This window comes from Pelophylax lessonae, assembly GCF_965119305.1.
Source record: "Pelophylax lessonae genome assembly, chromosome: 11".
Taxonomy (NCBI): domain Eukaryota; kingdom Metazoa; phylum Chordata; class Amphibia; order Anura; family Ranidae; genus Pelophylax; species Pelophylax lessonae.
This window is the reverse complement of record NC_138778.1, coordinates 183,744,300-183,760,435: the sequence shown is the minus strand read 5'-3', so window position 1 is coordinate 183,760,435 and position 16,136 is coordinate 183,744,300. Positions and strand designations below refer to the sequence as shown.

Genomic DNA, 16,136 nt, shown 5'->3' with positions numbered 1-16,136 from the left:
TTTACATCGTGGCAGGTTCACCTTGGTCTACCAGACCCCCACAAAATGGGCAAAGCTTCTGCGTCAGGATTTGAAAGGGGGTCAACATCCTCCTGAGCTGGCGAAGCGGGCCGATCGATTGATACAGGGGTTACAGTAGATCTGTGATGCCTCTCTGGATGCAGCCCCTTTTAGCCTGCAGAGTGTCTGTGACAGCTGTGATCTTTCGCCGCATGGTTTGGCTGAAATGCTGGACCAGGCTTCCAAAAATGTGTTGACCTCCCTTATGTAGGAAACAGCCTGTTCGGAGCCTCTATGGAAGAGATCATTAAAGGTCCTACCGGAGGTATTATACTCTGCTTCCACAGGTTGCTAAGAGCAAAGAGCCTCGTCGAAAACGTGGTCTTTTCTTCTCGACTCACAAACGGCCTTTACGTCCCGTGGGCTCGCAGGGCAAGGGACAAAAATCCACCCGTAAGTTTGCGGGAGGTTCCAAGAGGCCCTGGGCTGGTAAGTCAAAAGCAGGTTCTACTGGTCCCACAGACAAGCCCTCCTCTGCCTGAAGGGGCTCCCTCACCCGTATCTGGGGTGGGGGGACGTCTTCGCTTCTTTCTAGACCCGTGGATCTCTTTAATTCAAGGCAAATGGATCCACGAGTTGATTCGGTACGTTACAAGATCGAGTTTCAGTCCTTACCTCTGGCAAAGTTCTTCCCTTCCAACTTGCGCCTGTCCCTGGATCGGCTGCAGGGCCTTTACGGGCGGTGAAGAATCTGCTATCACATGGAGTAATTGTACCGGTTCCAGAGTTGGAACGTTTTCAGGGATTTTATTCAAATCTGTTTACTGTTCCCAGGAAAGAAGGCAAGGTCCGTCCAATCTTGGACCTCAAGGCCCTGAATCGCTTTGTACGTGTTCAGAAATTTCAGATGGAGTCCATTCGCACGATGTTGGCACCCCTTTATCAAAGGGATTTTCTGGCCTCTATCGATATTGAGGACGCTTACCTTCATATCCCAATATATGTCGGGCACCAGCATTTTCTTCGCTTTGCCGTAGGAGAGGAGCATTATCAATTTGTGGCGTTACCCTTTGGTCTCGCTTCAGCTCCTCGGGTGTTCACAAAAGTGTTGGCCCTGGTGTTAGCCTTGCTCAGGGAGGGGGGGGGGGGATCGCGGTACTTAGGTACCTGGACGAGCAGAGTCTCTTTCTGTCTTAAGACAATCTGGACATCACTATGAGAACTGCAAGAGTTTGGCTGGAAACTGAATTTTCAGAAATCGGCTCTGACTCTAACAACCTGGACTACCTGGGCCTGACTTTGGATTCAGCCTCTGGCAGGGTGCTTCTTGCGGAGGCGAAACTACTGAAGTTGCAGCATGCCATTCGGCTTCGTCGGTCATCTCTCAGGACTTGCATGCAGGTGCTGGGCTTGATGGTCTCCACCTTTTGAGGCGGTTCTGTTTGCTGAGTTCCATACCAGACATCTTCAAAAGGAGTTTCTTGCCAAATAGGACAAAAATCTACAGTCCCTGGACAATCTGATCCTGTTGAGCTGGGGTACAAGGGGGTCCTTGATATGGTGGCTCCGCTCCCTGGTGCTTCGACAGGGAAAATCCTTTCTTCCCCATTTCTGGATGGTGGTTACCACGGATGCCAGCCTGTCTGGGTGGGAAGGTGTCTTGGGCACAGATCTGGCTCAAGGGGCTTGGACTCGGAAGCAGTCTAGTCTGCCAATCAATGTCCTGGAGATTTGGGCGATCAGGCTTTGCCTGTTCCTGTGGACAGTTTGTCTGCGGGGGCACCGGTAAGGATTCACAGCCACGGCTGTGGCATATGTCAATCACCAAAAGGGCACCAAAATTGCCCTGGCAGCCAGTGAAGTGGCAAGTACTCTAAGGTGGACAGAATGCTTTTTTCCGGCCCTCTCTGCTGTTCACATTCCAGGGGTGGCAAATTTGCAGGCTGATTACCTCAGTCGGCAGGTGCTGGTATCCAGGTGAATAGTCTCTTCACCCGGAGGTGTTTCACTGTGTCTCTGGTGGGGGACTCCCGATGGTGACCTGTTAGCCTCTTGTCTCAACCAGGAGGGTTCGAAGGTTTGTGGCAAGGTCCCGGGATCATCTGGCCGATGCCTCAGACGCTCTGGTCGAACCTTGGGGTTGGTATCGTCTAATGAATGCCTTTCCTCCATTATAACTTCTGCTGAGACTTCTGCGCAGAGTCGAGGCAGAAGGGATTCCAGTCATTCTATTGGCCCCGGACTGGCTTTGCTGGTCTTGGTACACAGGCCTGGTAAGACTGGTAGCCAATGCCCCTTGGAGACTCCCTCTCAGAGAAGATCCTTTGTCTCAAGGACCGATCTTCCATTCTGCTTTACAGTCGCTGGCTTTAACGGCCTGGCTATTGAAAGCCAGGTACTGAGGACATAGGGTTGTTGGATCCGGTAATTCCTACACCATTGTTTGGAGGGCGTACATTACTTAGTGTGAGTCCCGGGGGGTGGGGGGGGGGTTCCCCCGTTTCTTTTCAGGGCCTCGTCTGTTGGAGTTTCTACAAAGAGATATAGATCAGCTTTTCGCCCTGGGCACCATCAAGGGCCAGATTTCTGCTTTGGCAATCTTCTTCCAACGCCCGTTGGCCACACTTCTTTCAACTTCTTTGGTTCTCACTTTCGTGTAGGGGGTACGCCACCTGGCTCCTCCGGTAAGCGCCCTGGTGCCTCTGTGGGACCTCAATTTGGTACTGTCCATTCTTCAAAAACGCCTCTTGAAAATATTAGTGAACTTCCTTCCTCTGCTTACTTTGTCACAGAAGGTGGCCTTTTTGGTGGCTATTACTTCTGCACGCAGGGTGCCCGAGTTGGTTGCGTTGTCCTGTCGGTCACCTTACCTGGTGGTTCACAGGGACAAAGTGGTGCTACGTCCCTGCCCCGTCGTTCCTTCTTAAGGTTGTCTCTGGTTTCCATTTAAATAAAGACATTGTGTTGCCTTCCTTGTGTCCCAAACTTAAGCATCTTGGAGTGAGTGCCTTACAGTCCCTGAATGTGGTTCGGGCAATCACGGTGTACTTGGCGGCGACTGAGTCGATTCGGAAATGGGATTCCTTGTTTGCCCTTACAGATGGGCCTCGTAAGGGGCAGGCCATTTCCATCAAAGGTCCTGTTCCTCTTTTCCCTGTTTATGGCGCATTGTACGAGGGCGCTTAGGGCCTCCTGGGCCTTCAGTCATCAAGCCTCAGTGGTCCATGTTTGCAAGGCGGTCACCTGGTCGTCTGTGCACACATTCACACAGTTTTACAAGGTGGATGTACTCGCGGATGCTGCTTTTGGCTGCAAGGTTTGGCAGGCTGCGGTTGCTGAGGCTCCTGCCTCTTGAGCGTGTATTTTTTTTTTTTTTTTCCTGGTTGAGCTCCTAGTTTACCTGGTTGGCTATGTTTAGCCTCTTTTGGGAATTTTATCCACTGCTGTGTTTTCCCACCCTTCATGTTGACACTGGTTTGGGACATCCCAAGGGTCAAAAGATATGGAGCTGTGTCCGTCAATGAAAGAAAGTGAAAACTGGATTTTTGTCTTACCGTAAACTCCTTTCTCTGATGTTTATTGACGGACACAGCACCCACCCCTCATTTGAGTTGGGTTATGTATTCTTTAGACCATGCTTGTTACAAACTGAAGTCCTATAGCAGGAACTGGGAAGTATACCCCCTGGGACTGCCCTAGAAGAAGATATGGAGCTATGTCCGTCAATGAACGTCAGAGAAAATGATTTTACGGTAATCAAAAATCCCAGTTTTCTTTTTACATTTTTGTGCTTTTTTTCAATGTAAAACGTGTAAATATATGTTAAAGGTGTAAAAATATTAACCAACAAGGCGAACAAAAAACATTTTTTAATTATTAGTTTATAAAATAGAAGTGAACAAAAAATAAATAAGCAGGAAAATAATAAGCAAAAGGAGGAGAATAAGTAGGTAGTTAGGGGTTAATAAGGTGTTAAACAGAAGAACATTTTAATAAAAAAAATAAAAAAACTTGACAGGTTGCTCTAAACTAACTTCACCCGCTGATGGCATCCCTTTGATCTGTAGATATGGAAACCGAAGGACACAAAAAGAAACAATGTTTCTTTTTATCTTTAGGCTACGTTCACATGTAGGCGTTTTGGGGGCGTTTTTCTGCTCTAGGATCAGCTCTCAAAACGCCCAACAAGACCAACCCTATTCATTTCAATGGCCCCTGTTCACATCAGAGCGTTTTGACACTGTGAGCAAAATGCCCAACGCTCAAAGTACTTGAGCTTCTTTTTGGGCAGATTACAGGCGTTTTTCGTTGGTCTCTAGTCAATCTAAAAACGCCTGCACAAAAAACGCCTGTAATAGCAATGCCAAGATGTGAACGGAGCCTTAGTGTTTAAGCAGCTGAGCAATGTTGTTGATAAACATTGCCCAAGTGCTTATTTTATTTTTTTTTTTTTTTGACAGCTCAAATTGCCGGGCAACACTTCAGCTGTCAACAGGGAAACCCCACAAACAGATGCATGAGTCATCAGTTTTTAAGGACTTGGCGGCCCTGCTCCTTAACGACCAATAATTTCAGCTGAAAGAACCGAGCCTGAAAGTATCAGTTTCAGGCATTGGTGCATTTGCATGAGTACCGATACTCGTGCAAATGCTTAGTATCGGCACAACCCTAAATGTAAGGTCATGCACTCCCAATTCAGCTGGACAATGCGGTGTGTTTATCAAGTCCCTGTCAAGAGCGAAATGTGGGAGCTGCCATTGCGGACTGTTTGAAAATGCTTGTTGCCTGGCAGTCGTGTTGCTCCAATCACTACAGTGCATATCAAGTCACTGACTCGAAATGCATATACGGTAAGCAAAGTCAGAATTCCTCTTTTAGATACTTGTTCTACGTTAATGATTTAAAGAACTGAACCCAGAGGATCAGAATGACAGCCAGTATTTTCTGAAGCCATGGTCTGTGATGGCAGCCTGTGCATATTTTCCTTAACCCAGGTTTCCCTAAATGGTTTGTAAACCTGGATTCTTCTTCTTTTTGGGCTCCTTTCACACGGGCGCACCGCCCAACGGAGTCCGTACTGCTCAGCGGGGGATCGATCCGCTGATCCCCGCTGAGCAGGCAGATGACAGCTCCGTCTCCGCTCTGTGTGCAGAGACGGGGCTGTCAGATCCCCACTGTCCTCTGTTGGGACCCGCCTGTCCACCCTCATCCGATCTTCCAGACGGATGAAAAATAGGGTTTCCATACGTTTCGATTTCACGGACAGGATCGGTTAGCAGCGGGTGTCAGCGGAGATGTCTCCGCTGACACCCGCTGCCCCATAGGGATGCAGGGAGCCGATCAGCTCCGCCTGAAAACTGACAGGCGGATCGGACCGCCCGTGTGAAATGGGGCCTTATTCCGTACATGGTTTTAAAAACTTTTATATGCATTCTGTTGAAAAAGGAGGACACGGCACAAGAAATATACTGTATATGACTGTTCTTTAAAGTGGAGCGAAAGGGTGAATACTTGCCTATCCAATGGTCCCTCACCAGCACCTGCATCTTTTTCTGGGTGCCTGTCTTTCAAAACATTTATTATTGTACTCCCCAGTTTGGATGAAGTACTTAAAGCGTAACTCCAATTTTGTTGAGGAAAAAAAACATTCCCCTCTGGGTGATCTCTGTACATTGCAGGGATTTTAACAAACTTTTGTTATTCTGAAAAAATCATTGTTCTTTTTCTCTGTGCCTCTGTGCTGAGTGGGTCTAATGGGAGTGGTTTCATAATTATCTATCAGCTGTGGCAGCTGCAGGGCTCTAATGAGGAAAGCTGCTGGGCCTACATCCCTTTAGACGTGTTCCTATTGGGAGAATCTCACCAAAACTGGTGAGCCAATACCACAAGCAGGAAATGTTTTTGGGGGGTGTCCTGTACACATTCTATGTACAGAACAACTCCAGGTGGCCATATTACATTGCATTTTCAGAAAATTACAACAGCTGCAGATTGAAAAGGAAAGGTCATTTTTAATATTCAATCACAATATGATTTGTGTCGCAATTGTATACGCTATAATGTTTCCCCCCCCCCCCACGAAAGTGCAGTTACCCTTTTAAACTAAATTTGACCTTTTTTTATTTTAGAGAAAATGGGCCGGGCTCTCCATTGGTCAGGATGTAGAAGGTAAGATCATTATTAATATTTTATTTTCTCTTTGAGTAATATAAATATAGTGGTTTATAAATACCTGATACCCACACACAATGAAGGCAGATGTTGTTGAACAGGGACTTCAAATACTCTGCCTCCATGTGAATTCATTCTTACTTCTGTTCTGTTCTATGACTTCCATTACCTGGACAGAATGTGGGGGAAATCTCCTAGGTGGAGGAGGCATTTTCTCTTAAGTTTTTCTCTTGTTAAGATTTTCTCTTTTGTTAAATTGATGTTTGGACTTTGACTGGGCCATTCTAACACATGAACATGCGTTAGAAGTCCATAACTAAATCCAATTGAGAATCTGTGACAAGACTTGACAATTGCTGTTCAAACGCTCTCCATCCAATATGACAGAGCTTGAGCTATTTTGCAGAGAAGAATGGGCGAAAATGTCGCTCTAGCTGGTAGAGACATCCCCAAAATGACTTGCAGCTGCAAAGGTGATTCTATAAAATATTGACTCGGGGGCTGAATACAAATGCATGCCACACTATTCCGATATTTATTTGTAAAAAAATTTGAAAACCGTTCATCATTTTCCTTCCCCTTTACAATTATGTGCCAACTTTGTCTATAACAATAAAATCCCAATAAAATACGTTTACGTTTTTGGTTGAAACATGGAACATTTCAAGGGGTGTGAATACTTTTTCAAGGCACTGTATATAGGATCTTTATTTGTGTATAGAGCATTTAGGTCATATTCACTTACCGATTTATTGTTCCGCAAAAAGATGCAAATTAATTGGTTGTCCCCTGCTCTCCCCACATTTATTCTGCTCTTTGCCTGTCAGAACCAGAAGGCCATGCCTGAATAATTAAGGCACGGGAGAATTAAGAATGCCTCTGTGTGTGCTATATATAACTCCTCTGTGGTGCCCCTGTTCCCCTGGCTGAACGTTGATATTTTATTAGCCTGTTAGCAAGAGGTAGGGGAACATTTGTGATTTGTTTATGAACCAAAGAAGTTGCTTCCTTCAGGGTATTGTGCAGCATGGAGCTTTGCTGGGAGTAGTATGTAGGAGATTCAAGAACCACTTAAAAGAAAACCCCAGTTTTGCAAAAAAAAAAAAAAAAAATGTGGGTATCTATCTATCTATCTATCTATCTATCTATCTATCTATCTATCTATCCTATCTTTATCCATCTATCTATCTATCCTATCTTTATCCATCTATCTATCTATCTATCTATCTATCTATCTATCTATCTATCCTATCTTTATCCATCTATCTATCTATCTATCCTATCTTTATCCATCTATCTATCTATCTATCCTATCTTTATCCATCCATCTATCTATCTATCTATCTATCTATCTATCTATCTATCTATCTATCTATCTATCTATCTATCTATCTATCTATCTATCTATCTATCTATCTATCTATCTATCTATCTATCCTATCTTTATCCATCTATCTATCCTATCTTTATCCATCTATCTATCCTATCTTTATCCATCTATCTATCCTATCTTTATCCATCTATCCTATCTATCTCACAAAAGTGAGAACACCCCTCACATTTTTGAAAAAAAAAATACTATAATATCTTTTCATGTGACAACACTGAAGAGATTAAACTTTGCTACAAAGTAGTGAGTGTACAGCTTGTATAACAGTGTAAATTTTCTGTCCCCTCAAAAGAACTCAACACACAGCCATTAATGTCTAAACTGCTGACAACAAAAATGAGTACACCCCTAAGTAATAATGACCAAATTGGGCCCAATCAGCCATTTTCCCTCCTCTGTCATGAGACTCGTTAGTGTTGCAAGTTTTCAGGTTTGAATGGGGAGCAGGTGTGTTAAATTTGGTGTTATCGCTCTCACTCTCTCATACTGGTCACTGGAAGTTCAACATGGCACCTCATGGCAAAGAAATCTCTGAGGATCTGAAAAAAAGAATTGTTGCTCTACAAAGATGGCCTAGGCTATAAGAAGATTGCCCCAGACCCTGAAGTTAAGCTGCAGCACTGTGGCCAAGACCATACAGTGGTTTAACAGGACCGGTTCCACTCAGAACAGGCCTCACCATGAGCGACCAAAGAAGTTGAGTGCACGTGCTCAGCGTCATATCCAGAGGTTGTCTTTGGGAAATAGATGTATTAGTGCTGCCAGCATTGCTGCAGAGGTTGAAGGGGTGGGGGGTCAGCCTGTCAGTGCTCAGCCCATACGCCGCTCACTGTATCAAATTGGTCTGCATGGCTGTCGTCCCAGAAGGAAGCCTCTTCTTAAGATGATGCACAAGAAAACCCGCAAACAGTTTGCTAAAGAGAAGCAGACTAAGGACATGGATTACTGGAACCATGTCCTGTGGTCTGATGGGACCAAGATAAAACTTTTTTGGTTCAGGTGTGTGTCTTGCTCTTGCCTACAGTCAAGCATGGTGGTGGGAGTGTTATGGTATGGGGCTGCATGAGTGGGGAGCTACAGTTCATTGAGGGAACCATGAATGCCAGCATGTACTGTGGCATACTGAAGCAGAGCATAATCCCCCTCCTTGGGAGACTGGGCCACTGGGCAGTATTGCAACATAACGACCCTAAAACACCTCCAAGACGACCACTGCCTTGCTATAGAAACTAAGGGTAAAGGTGATGGACTGGCCAAGCATGTCTCCAGACCCTATTGTGCATCTGTGGGGCATCCTCAAATGGAACGTGGAGGAGTGTAAGGTCTCTAACATTCACCAACTCCGTGAGGTCATCATGGAAGCGTGGAAGAGGACTCCAGTGGCAACCTGTGAAGCTCTGATGAACTCCATGCCCAAGAGGGTTAAGGCAGTTCTGGAAAAGAATGGTAGCCACACAAAATATTGACACTTTGGGCCCAATAAGGACATTTTTACTTGGGGTTCTAGTCACTTTTGTTGCCAGCGTAGACATTATTGGCTGTGTGTTGAGTTATTTTGAGGGGACAGCAAATTTACACTGTTATACAAGCTGTACACTCACTACTTTACATTGTAGCAAAGTGTCATTACTTCAGTGTTATATATAAAAAAATATTTACACAAATGTGAGGGGTGTGCTCACTTTTGTGAGATACTGTCCATCCATCCACCCACCCATCCATCTTCACTGGCCACTTTATTAGGTATTGCTAGTACCGGTTTGGACCCCCTTTTGCCTTCACAACTGCCTTATTTCTTCCTAGCATAGACTCAACAAGGTGTTGGAAACCTTCCTCAAAGATTTTGGTCCATATTGACATGGCATCACGCAGTTGCTGCAGATTTGTCAGATGCACATCCATGATGCAAATTTCCCGTTCTACCACATCCCAAAGGTTATCCATTGGATTGAGTTCTGGATCATGCTGGATATATATATACTGATATGGACTGGTATATATTGTATGTTTAGGAACAAAAGGATGCCACATCGTTTGATGGAAATGAAAATGATCAACCTACAGAGGGCTGAATTCAGACACCTTGAATATCAAAGTGAAAAATGATGCAGCAGGCTAGTCCATTTTGCTGAAATTTCATTGCAGTAACTCAAAATGATACTCAGTAGTTTGTATGTCCTCCACGTGCTTGTATGCATGCCTAAAAATGTTGGGGCATACACCTAATGAGACGACGGATGGTGTCCTGGGGTATTTCCTCCCAGATCTGGACCAGGGCATCACTGAGCTTCTGAACAGACTGAGGTACAACCTGGTGGCATCGGATGGACCGAAAAAATAATGTCCCAAAGTATTCTATTGAATTTAGGTCAGGCGAGTGTGGGGACCATTCACTGTTATTTCCTTCATCCTCCATGAACTGGCTGCATACTCACGCCACAAGAGGTCGGGCATTGTTGTGCACCAGAAGGAACCCAGGAGCCACTGCACCAGTGTAGGGTCTGACAATGGGTCCAAGGATTTCATCCCGATACCTAATGGCAGTCAGGGTGCCATTGTCTAGCCCGTAGAGATCTGTGCGTCCCTCCAATGATATGCCTCTTCAGACCACCACTGACCCACCGCCAAACTGGTCATACTGAAAAATGTTACAGGCAGCATAATATTCTCCACGGCTGCTCCATACCCTTTCACGTCTGTCACTTGCTCAAGGTGAACCTGCTCTAATCTGTGAAAAGAACCGGGCGCTAGTGGTGGACCTGACAATTTTGGTGTTCAATGGCAAATGCCAAAAGAGCTCCACGGTGCGGGGCAGTGAGCATAGGGCTTACTAGAGGATGTTGGTCCCTCAGGCCACCCTCATGAAGTCTGTCTTTTTCTGATTGTTTGGTCAGACACATTCACACCAGTGGTCTGCTAGAGGTCATTTTGTAAGGCTCTGGCAGTGCTCATCCTGTTCCTCCTTGCACAAAGAAGCAGTTACCTGTCCTGCTGATGGGTGAAGGACCTTCTACGGCCCTGTCCAGGTCTCCTAGAGCAGTGGTCCTCAACTCCGGTCCTCAGGGCCCACTAACAGGCCAGATTTTAAGTATTACCTTGGGGAGATGCAGACTAGAATACTGCAATCACTGAGCAGCAAATGATATCGCCTGGGATGTATTTCAGTTATCTTGCAAACCTGGCCTGTTAGTGGGCCCTGTAGGCCAGGGTTGAGGACCACTGTCCTAGAGTAACTGCCTGTCTCCTTGAATCTCCTCCATGCTAAGGAGACTGTGCTGGGAGACACAGCAAACCTAGCAATGGCACGTATTGCTGTGCCATCCTGGAGGAGTTAGACTGCCTGTGCAACCTCTTTAGGGTCCAGGTATCGCCTCATGCTACCAATAGTGACACTTACCCTAGCCAAATGCAAAGCTAGTGAAAAATGGTCAGAAAAAATTAGTAGGGAAAAGACATCAGTGGCCTCCACCTGTAAACAGACTTGTATAAAGTACTCAAAATTTCTACTTGAGTAAAAGTACAAGTGCTCAATCAAAAAGTGACTTGAGTAGAAGTGGAAGTGCTCGCAGAAAAAGTTACTTAAGTAGAAGTACTAAAGTATTCAACATTTTTTTTACTTAAGTATTGCAAGTAGTTTTTTCAAAAAATTTGCTACTTAAGTACTAAAAGTAAAAAGTACCAGTAGTTTTGAAAAAAAAATTCTACTCAAGTACTGAAAGTAGAAGTACAAGTACTGTGTTATGTAGTTATTAAAGAAAGAAGTCAAAAGTTTGAACATCATATTGTTTTTTATTATTTCAAATGATTTATTCAAATGATTAACCTGTGTTTGTTAGTAGTTTCTTGATGCACTTTAAGCGCTGTAGCACCATTTATTTGTTTGTTTCATATTTTCTTTTTATTGGAAAGATTTGGTATAGCAGCTTTTATTATACACAGCCTTTATTTTCGTATGCGCTGATTTACAAATGACATTATACACATTTTTTTGAGCTTTATGCAACCTGCCATCTACTGTTCTGGCAGTGGTAATTTTTTTTAAAAGTAACGAGTAACTATGCAGCACAAAAAAAAAATACTTGAGTAGAAGTATTGAAATCATCGAAAAAATATAGTGAAGTAAAAGTAGAAGTAGGAGAAAAAAAATTCTACTCTAGGAAAGTACAGATACCGCATTTCGGTACTTAAGTACAGTACTTAAGTAGTTCTACTTCGTTACTATACATCTCTGCCTGTAAACCATTTTATATTTTGAAGGCCATCTCATTGTTGCCCATCTAGTGCACCTGTTAATCTGATTAACACAAAAGCAGCTGAAACTAATCAACAACCCCCTCTGCTACTTAACTGACCAGATCAATATCCCAGGAGTTTAATTGGCTTGATGCTATACTCTGATTAACCACTTGCCGACTGCCTAACAACGATTTACGTCGGCAGTCAGCCCCTCACAGGCAAAGTGATGTAGATCTACGTCGCTAGCCTGTGAGGGTCTAGGGAGCAAGCGCGCGCGCCGCCGGAGGCGCGCTCCCGCCCCCACGTGGTCAGGGACCCCATGTCCGCCGGTCACCGTGCGATCGCCGCCTCAGAGGGAGAAAGTCAGGCGGTTAGTGTAAACAAGCCGCCTGTCATTCTCCCCTGTGTAGAAACTGTGATCACACGGTTCTACTATGTAGGACCGTTGATCACTGTTTCTACAGCTCAACCCACAGCCAATCACAGTTAGAATCACGCCCCTAGGGACACACACAGCCCCTCCCTCTCAAATAAAGTTAACCCCTTCACTACCAGTGTCATTTTGCAGTAACAGTGCATATGTATAGCACTGATTACTGCAGTAATGTCACTGGTAACCCCAAAAGTGTCAAAAATATCAGTCAAGGGTCCGATCTGTCTGCCGCAATGTCGCAGTACCGCAAAAAAAAATCGCAGATCGCCGCCATTACGCATTAAAAAGAAAAAAAAAGACAAAAATCTTTCCCTTTGTTAGTAAACGCAATAACTTTTGTGCAAACCAATCAAAATACGCTTTTTGCGATTTTTTTTTTTTTTTTTTTTTTTTTTTTTAACCAAACATAGGTAGCATAAAACAAATTGGCTGAAAATGTTAAAATTTTGATTTTTACAGTTTTTTTGGGGGGAATTTCATATAAAAAAAAAATGTGAAAAATATTGCTATTTTTGCAAAATTGACGCTCCTTTTTTGTTTATAGCGCATGATCAAAAATCGCACAGGTCATCAAATACCACCAAAAGAAAGCTCTGTTTGTGGGAAAAAAAGGACGTCAAATTCGTTTAGGTACAGCGTCGCACGACCGCGCAATTGTCCGTTAAAGTCACGCAGTGCCGAATCGCAAAATACCCCCTGGTCAGGAAGGGGGTAAAATCTTCGGGGGCTTAAGTGGTTAAAAAGTGTTCCTTTAATTTTTAAGCTGTGTATAAATATATAGCAAGCGCATACAATTGGTACACAGGCCATATTGTATTTTAATATGAATAAAATTACATTTTCTTTTAAGACGTAAGCAATGTAATTTTCTATAAAATGCAATATAGCTACCTGGAGGCACCCTGTACACAGTTGGTGTACAGAATGCTCCCAGAAATGTCATTTCCTGCTTGGGTGAAGAACTCTGTGCTAAGATACAAGTCAGGTTTTAAGCATCCTCTGCAACAAAAATGTCATATAGTTAGATACCCCCTAAGAGTTCATCACTCTAAAGGGATGTAGACTGTTAGGTACCTGTAAGGTAAAGTCCAAAGTGGAGCTTGAGTGCTGATGATTCAGGCGAAAACAAAGTCAGAGAGATCAGGCCAGCAACAGATTGGGCAAAGCGGTATCCAAACGACATCCAAAGAATGGTCAGGCAGGCAGAAGTCATACACAAGCTGGCGGTGAAGTACAGATTCGGCAGGCTGCAGAGGGGTCACGAATACAGGCAAAAGTTCATACACGAAAGTCTATCAAAGAGCAAGCAGCACACCCAGGAAGATATTCCAAAGCAAACGGGCACTCAGTAACAGGAAGTGCTGCTATTTAAAGGCTGGTTAAATTGTACATTGTTCACAGCTGGTTAAATTGTACATTGTTCGCAGCTGACAGCAGGTGGGGCTAGTGAGTCCAAGGCAAGCATCAGGCTGGAAAAATCACTGCCAAAACTCCAGAGCTTCTCTGTGGCACAACAGGTAAGGCTGCAAGCTATGAAACAAGGAACCTTCCAGTTCAAGGACACCCAGGTACATGACATACACTGCAACTTTTCTTATCAGAACACAAAGTGTACCAGCAGAATACAATTTCACAGTCACTCCCATTTAGAATCACCATCCAAAGGACATAATGGAAAAAACAGCTTTTTCTTCAGAATAAGTAGGAATCTGCAACAAAGTTTAAAATCTTTGCAATGTACATAGATCACCCAAAGGGGTTTGTTTTTTCCTACGCAAAAGTTCAGTTTAAAGAGTGGAACTCCACCTAAAAAGGGAAGGTCTGTTTTTCCTTTTATTCACAAATCTTCTAATATATTTTGGATTTCTTTTTTCGGGGAGTGAGTACCTAGTTTTGACAGGTACCTGCTCCTACTTGGACTCGGATCACCAATTTGAGCGGAAGTTTGCTGAAATTCTATTTATAAGTATACTGTCGTGACTATACATTATCAAGAGAAAAGGGATACTTGATATCAAGAAGGCTGTAAACTTACATTTTTGTCATTTGGTCTTTCATTTATTTCAAAAGCGGAGCATACAGTCAGTGTATTCCGATTTTGGTTCAGCGCCAACAGCAAGGAGCAAATTCATTAGAGAAATGTATTGCAGGCCGTAGTCCAGGCCAAAATGATAAAGGAAATGAAATGCTTAGAGGTTGTAAACCTCCCAATAAATAATTTAAAAAAAGATCTGAAAGGCAAAGGCATAATGAACTAGTATGTGCACTGCACCTTAAAATGAAGCCCCTGCAGTGCCGCCCGCACAACACTTACACAACTGACATGTTAACCCATCTTACTTTTGGTTTCGTGGCCTCCGGCTATCTGATTGGCCGGAGCCGGGATGATGTCACTCCTGCGCATGGGAGCCGCTATTCACGGCACGGGGCTCTGAAGGAACGGCACGGGCGGCTGTTCCTTCAGCGCGCATGCGCCAGTGATGTCACTGGCTGCATGCAAAGTAAGTACCTCCTAAATGGTGCACGTTCTATACGTACCTATAGTTAAGCCTTACCTTACATAGCCTTACCTATAGGTACAAGTTACAGAGGAAGCTTTACTTCCTCTGTAATGTGGGAATTATGTTTGTGGTCAACCTAATTCCTTCAAGTCTATCCAGGTTTTTCTTGTAAACCATTCATTTTTAAGGCATCTCTCGACTTTTTGACATATTTAATAGTTTAGTCTAAGGCAAAAGTAGGAGGATGTTTTATATAGTCAGTCTTGTATACACTATGAGGCTGTATTCCCTATTTAAAGTGTAACTCCACTTTTGTTGAGAAAAAAAACATTCCCCTCTGGATGATCTCCAAGAAAGAAAGCTTAGGTATTTTTAGGCATGGTACCAACCAGTTGTGGTAAAGTAGGTAAGTAATCGCACTCGCAGTATAAAATCAATACATTTTATTAGAAAATAAGTATAAACAAAATTATGTATTGTCTATACTTATTTTCTAATAAAATGTATTGCTTTTATACTGCTATTACTTAACTACTTTACCACAACTGGTTGGTACCGTGCCTAAAAAATCCAAATGGGGGCCCCCATGCTGTCTTTCAAGTAAATGTATTTTGGGATGTGGCACTGTTCCCCAGCAGCACTCCAACATCCAGCCTACCACAACTATTTCTCTGGGTGGTCTATGTACATTATAAGGATTTTATCAGCCTTTGTTGCAGATTCCTTTTTTTTTTGTTATTCTAATGAAATCACGCTTTCTTCCTCTGTGCCTCTGTGCCTGTGCTGAGTGGGTCTAATGGGTGTGGTTTCATAACTATCATTCAGCTGTGGCAGCTGCAGAGCTCTAATGAGAAAAGCTGCTGGGCCTGCATCCCTTTAAACATGTTCCTATTGGGAGTATCCCACCAAAAATTACACTTTTGTTGCAGGGGATGCCAGAAATCTGACTTGTATCTTAGTGCAGACTTCAGGGAAAATCAGTGAGCCAATCGCACAAGCAGGAATTGATGTTTCTGGGGTGTGGTCAGTATACATTCTGTGTACACTACAGCTCCAGGTAGCCATATTGCATTGCATTTTCAGAAAATTACAGCTGCTGCAGTTTGAAAAGGAAAGGTAGTTTTTCTTAACATTTAATTACAATATGATTTGTATCGCAATTGTATACGCTGTATTGGTTTCTTTTAATTTCTATTTTTTTTCCCCACGAGAATGGAGTTACCCTTTAAGAATAGGAAGAATCAGTGTGACTGATCCAGGAAATAATAGGAATTTTTAGGGTGCCAAGAAACCTTTTAGGTTCAGCGGCCACCTGGCTACTAGTGTTTTTTTCCAGCCCCATTTTAAAATGTATTGAAGTAAAATTGCATCCTGTAAAGTGTTTCACTTTTGGTGGTGTAAATGT

At 43.6% G+C, this 16,136-nt stretch overlaps 1 protein-coding gene across 1 annotated transcript in view; it reads left to right on the top strand.

Moving 5' to 3' along the window:
• The window catches only part of NSF (N-ethylmaleimide sensitive factor, vesicle fusing ATPase), a 166,997-nt gene that overhangs the window by 71,963 nt on the left and 78,898 nt on the right, over nt 1-16,136 (top strand). The window contains exon 4 of the mRNA XM_082271580.1: nt 6,129-6,168. Coding sequence (XP_082127706.1) covers nt 6,129-6,168 — 40 coding nt within the window. The remainder of the gene's footprint in view (nt 1-6,128; nt 6,169-16,136) is intronic.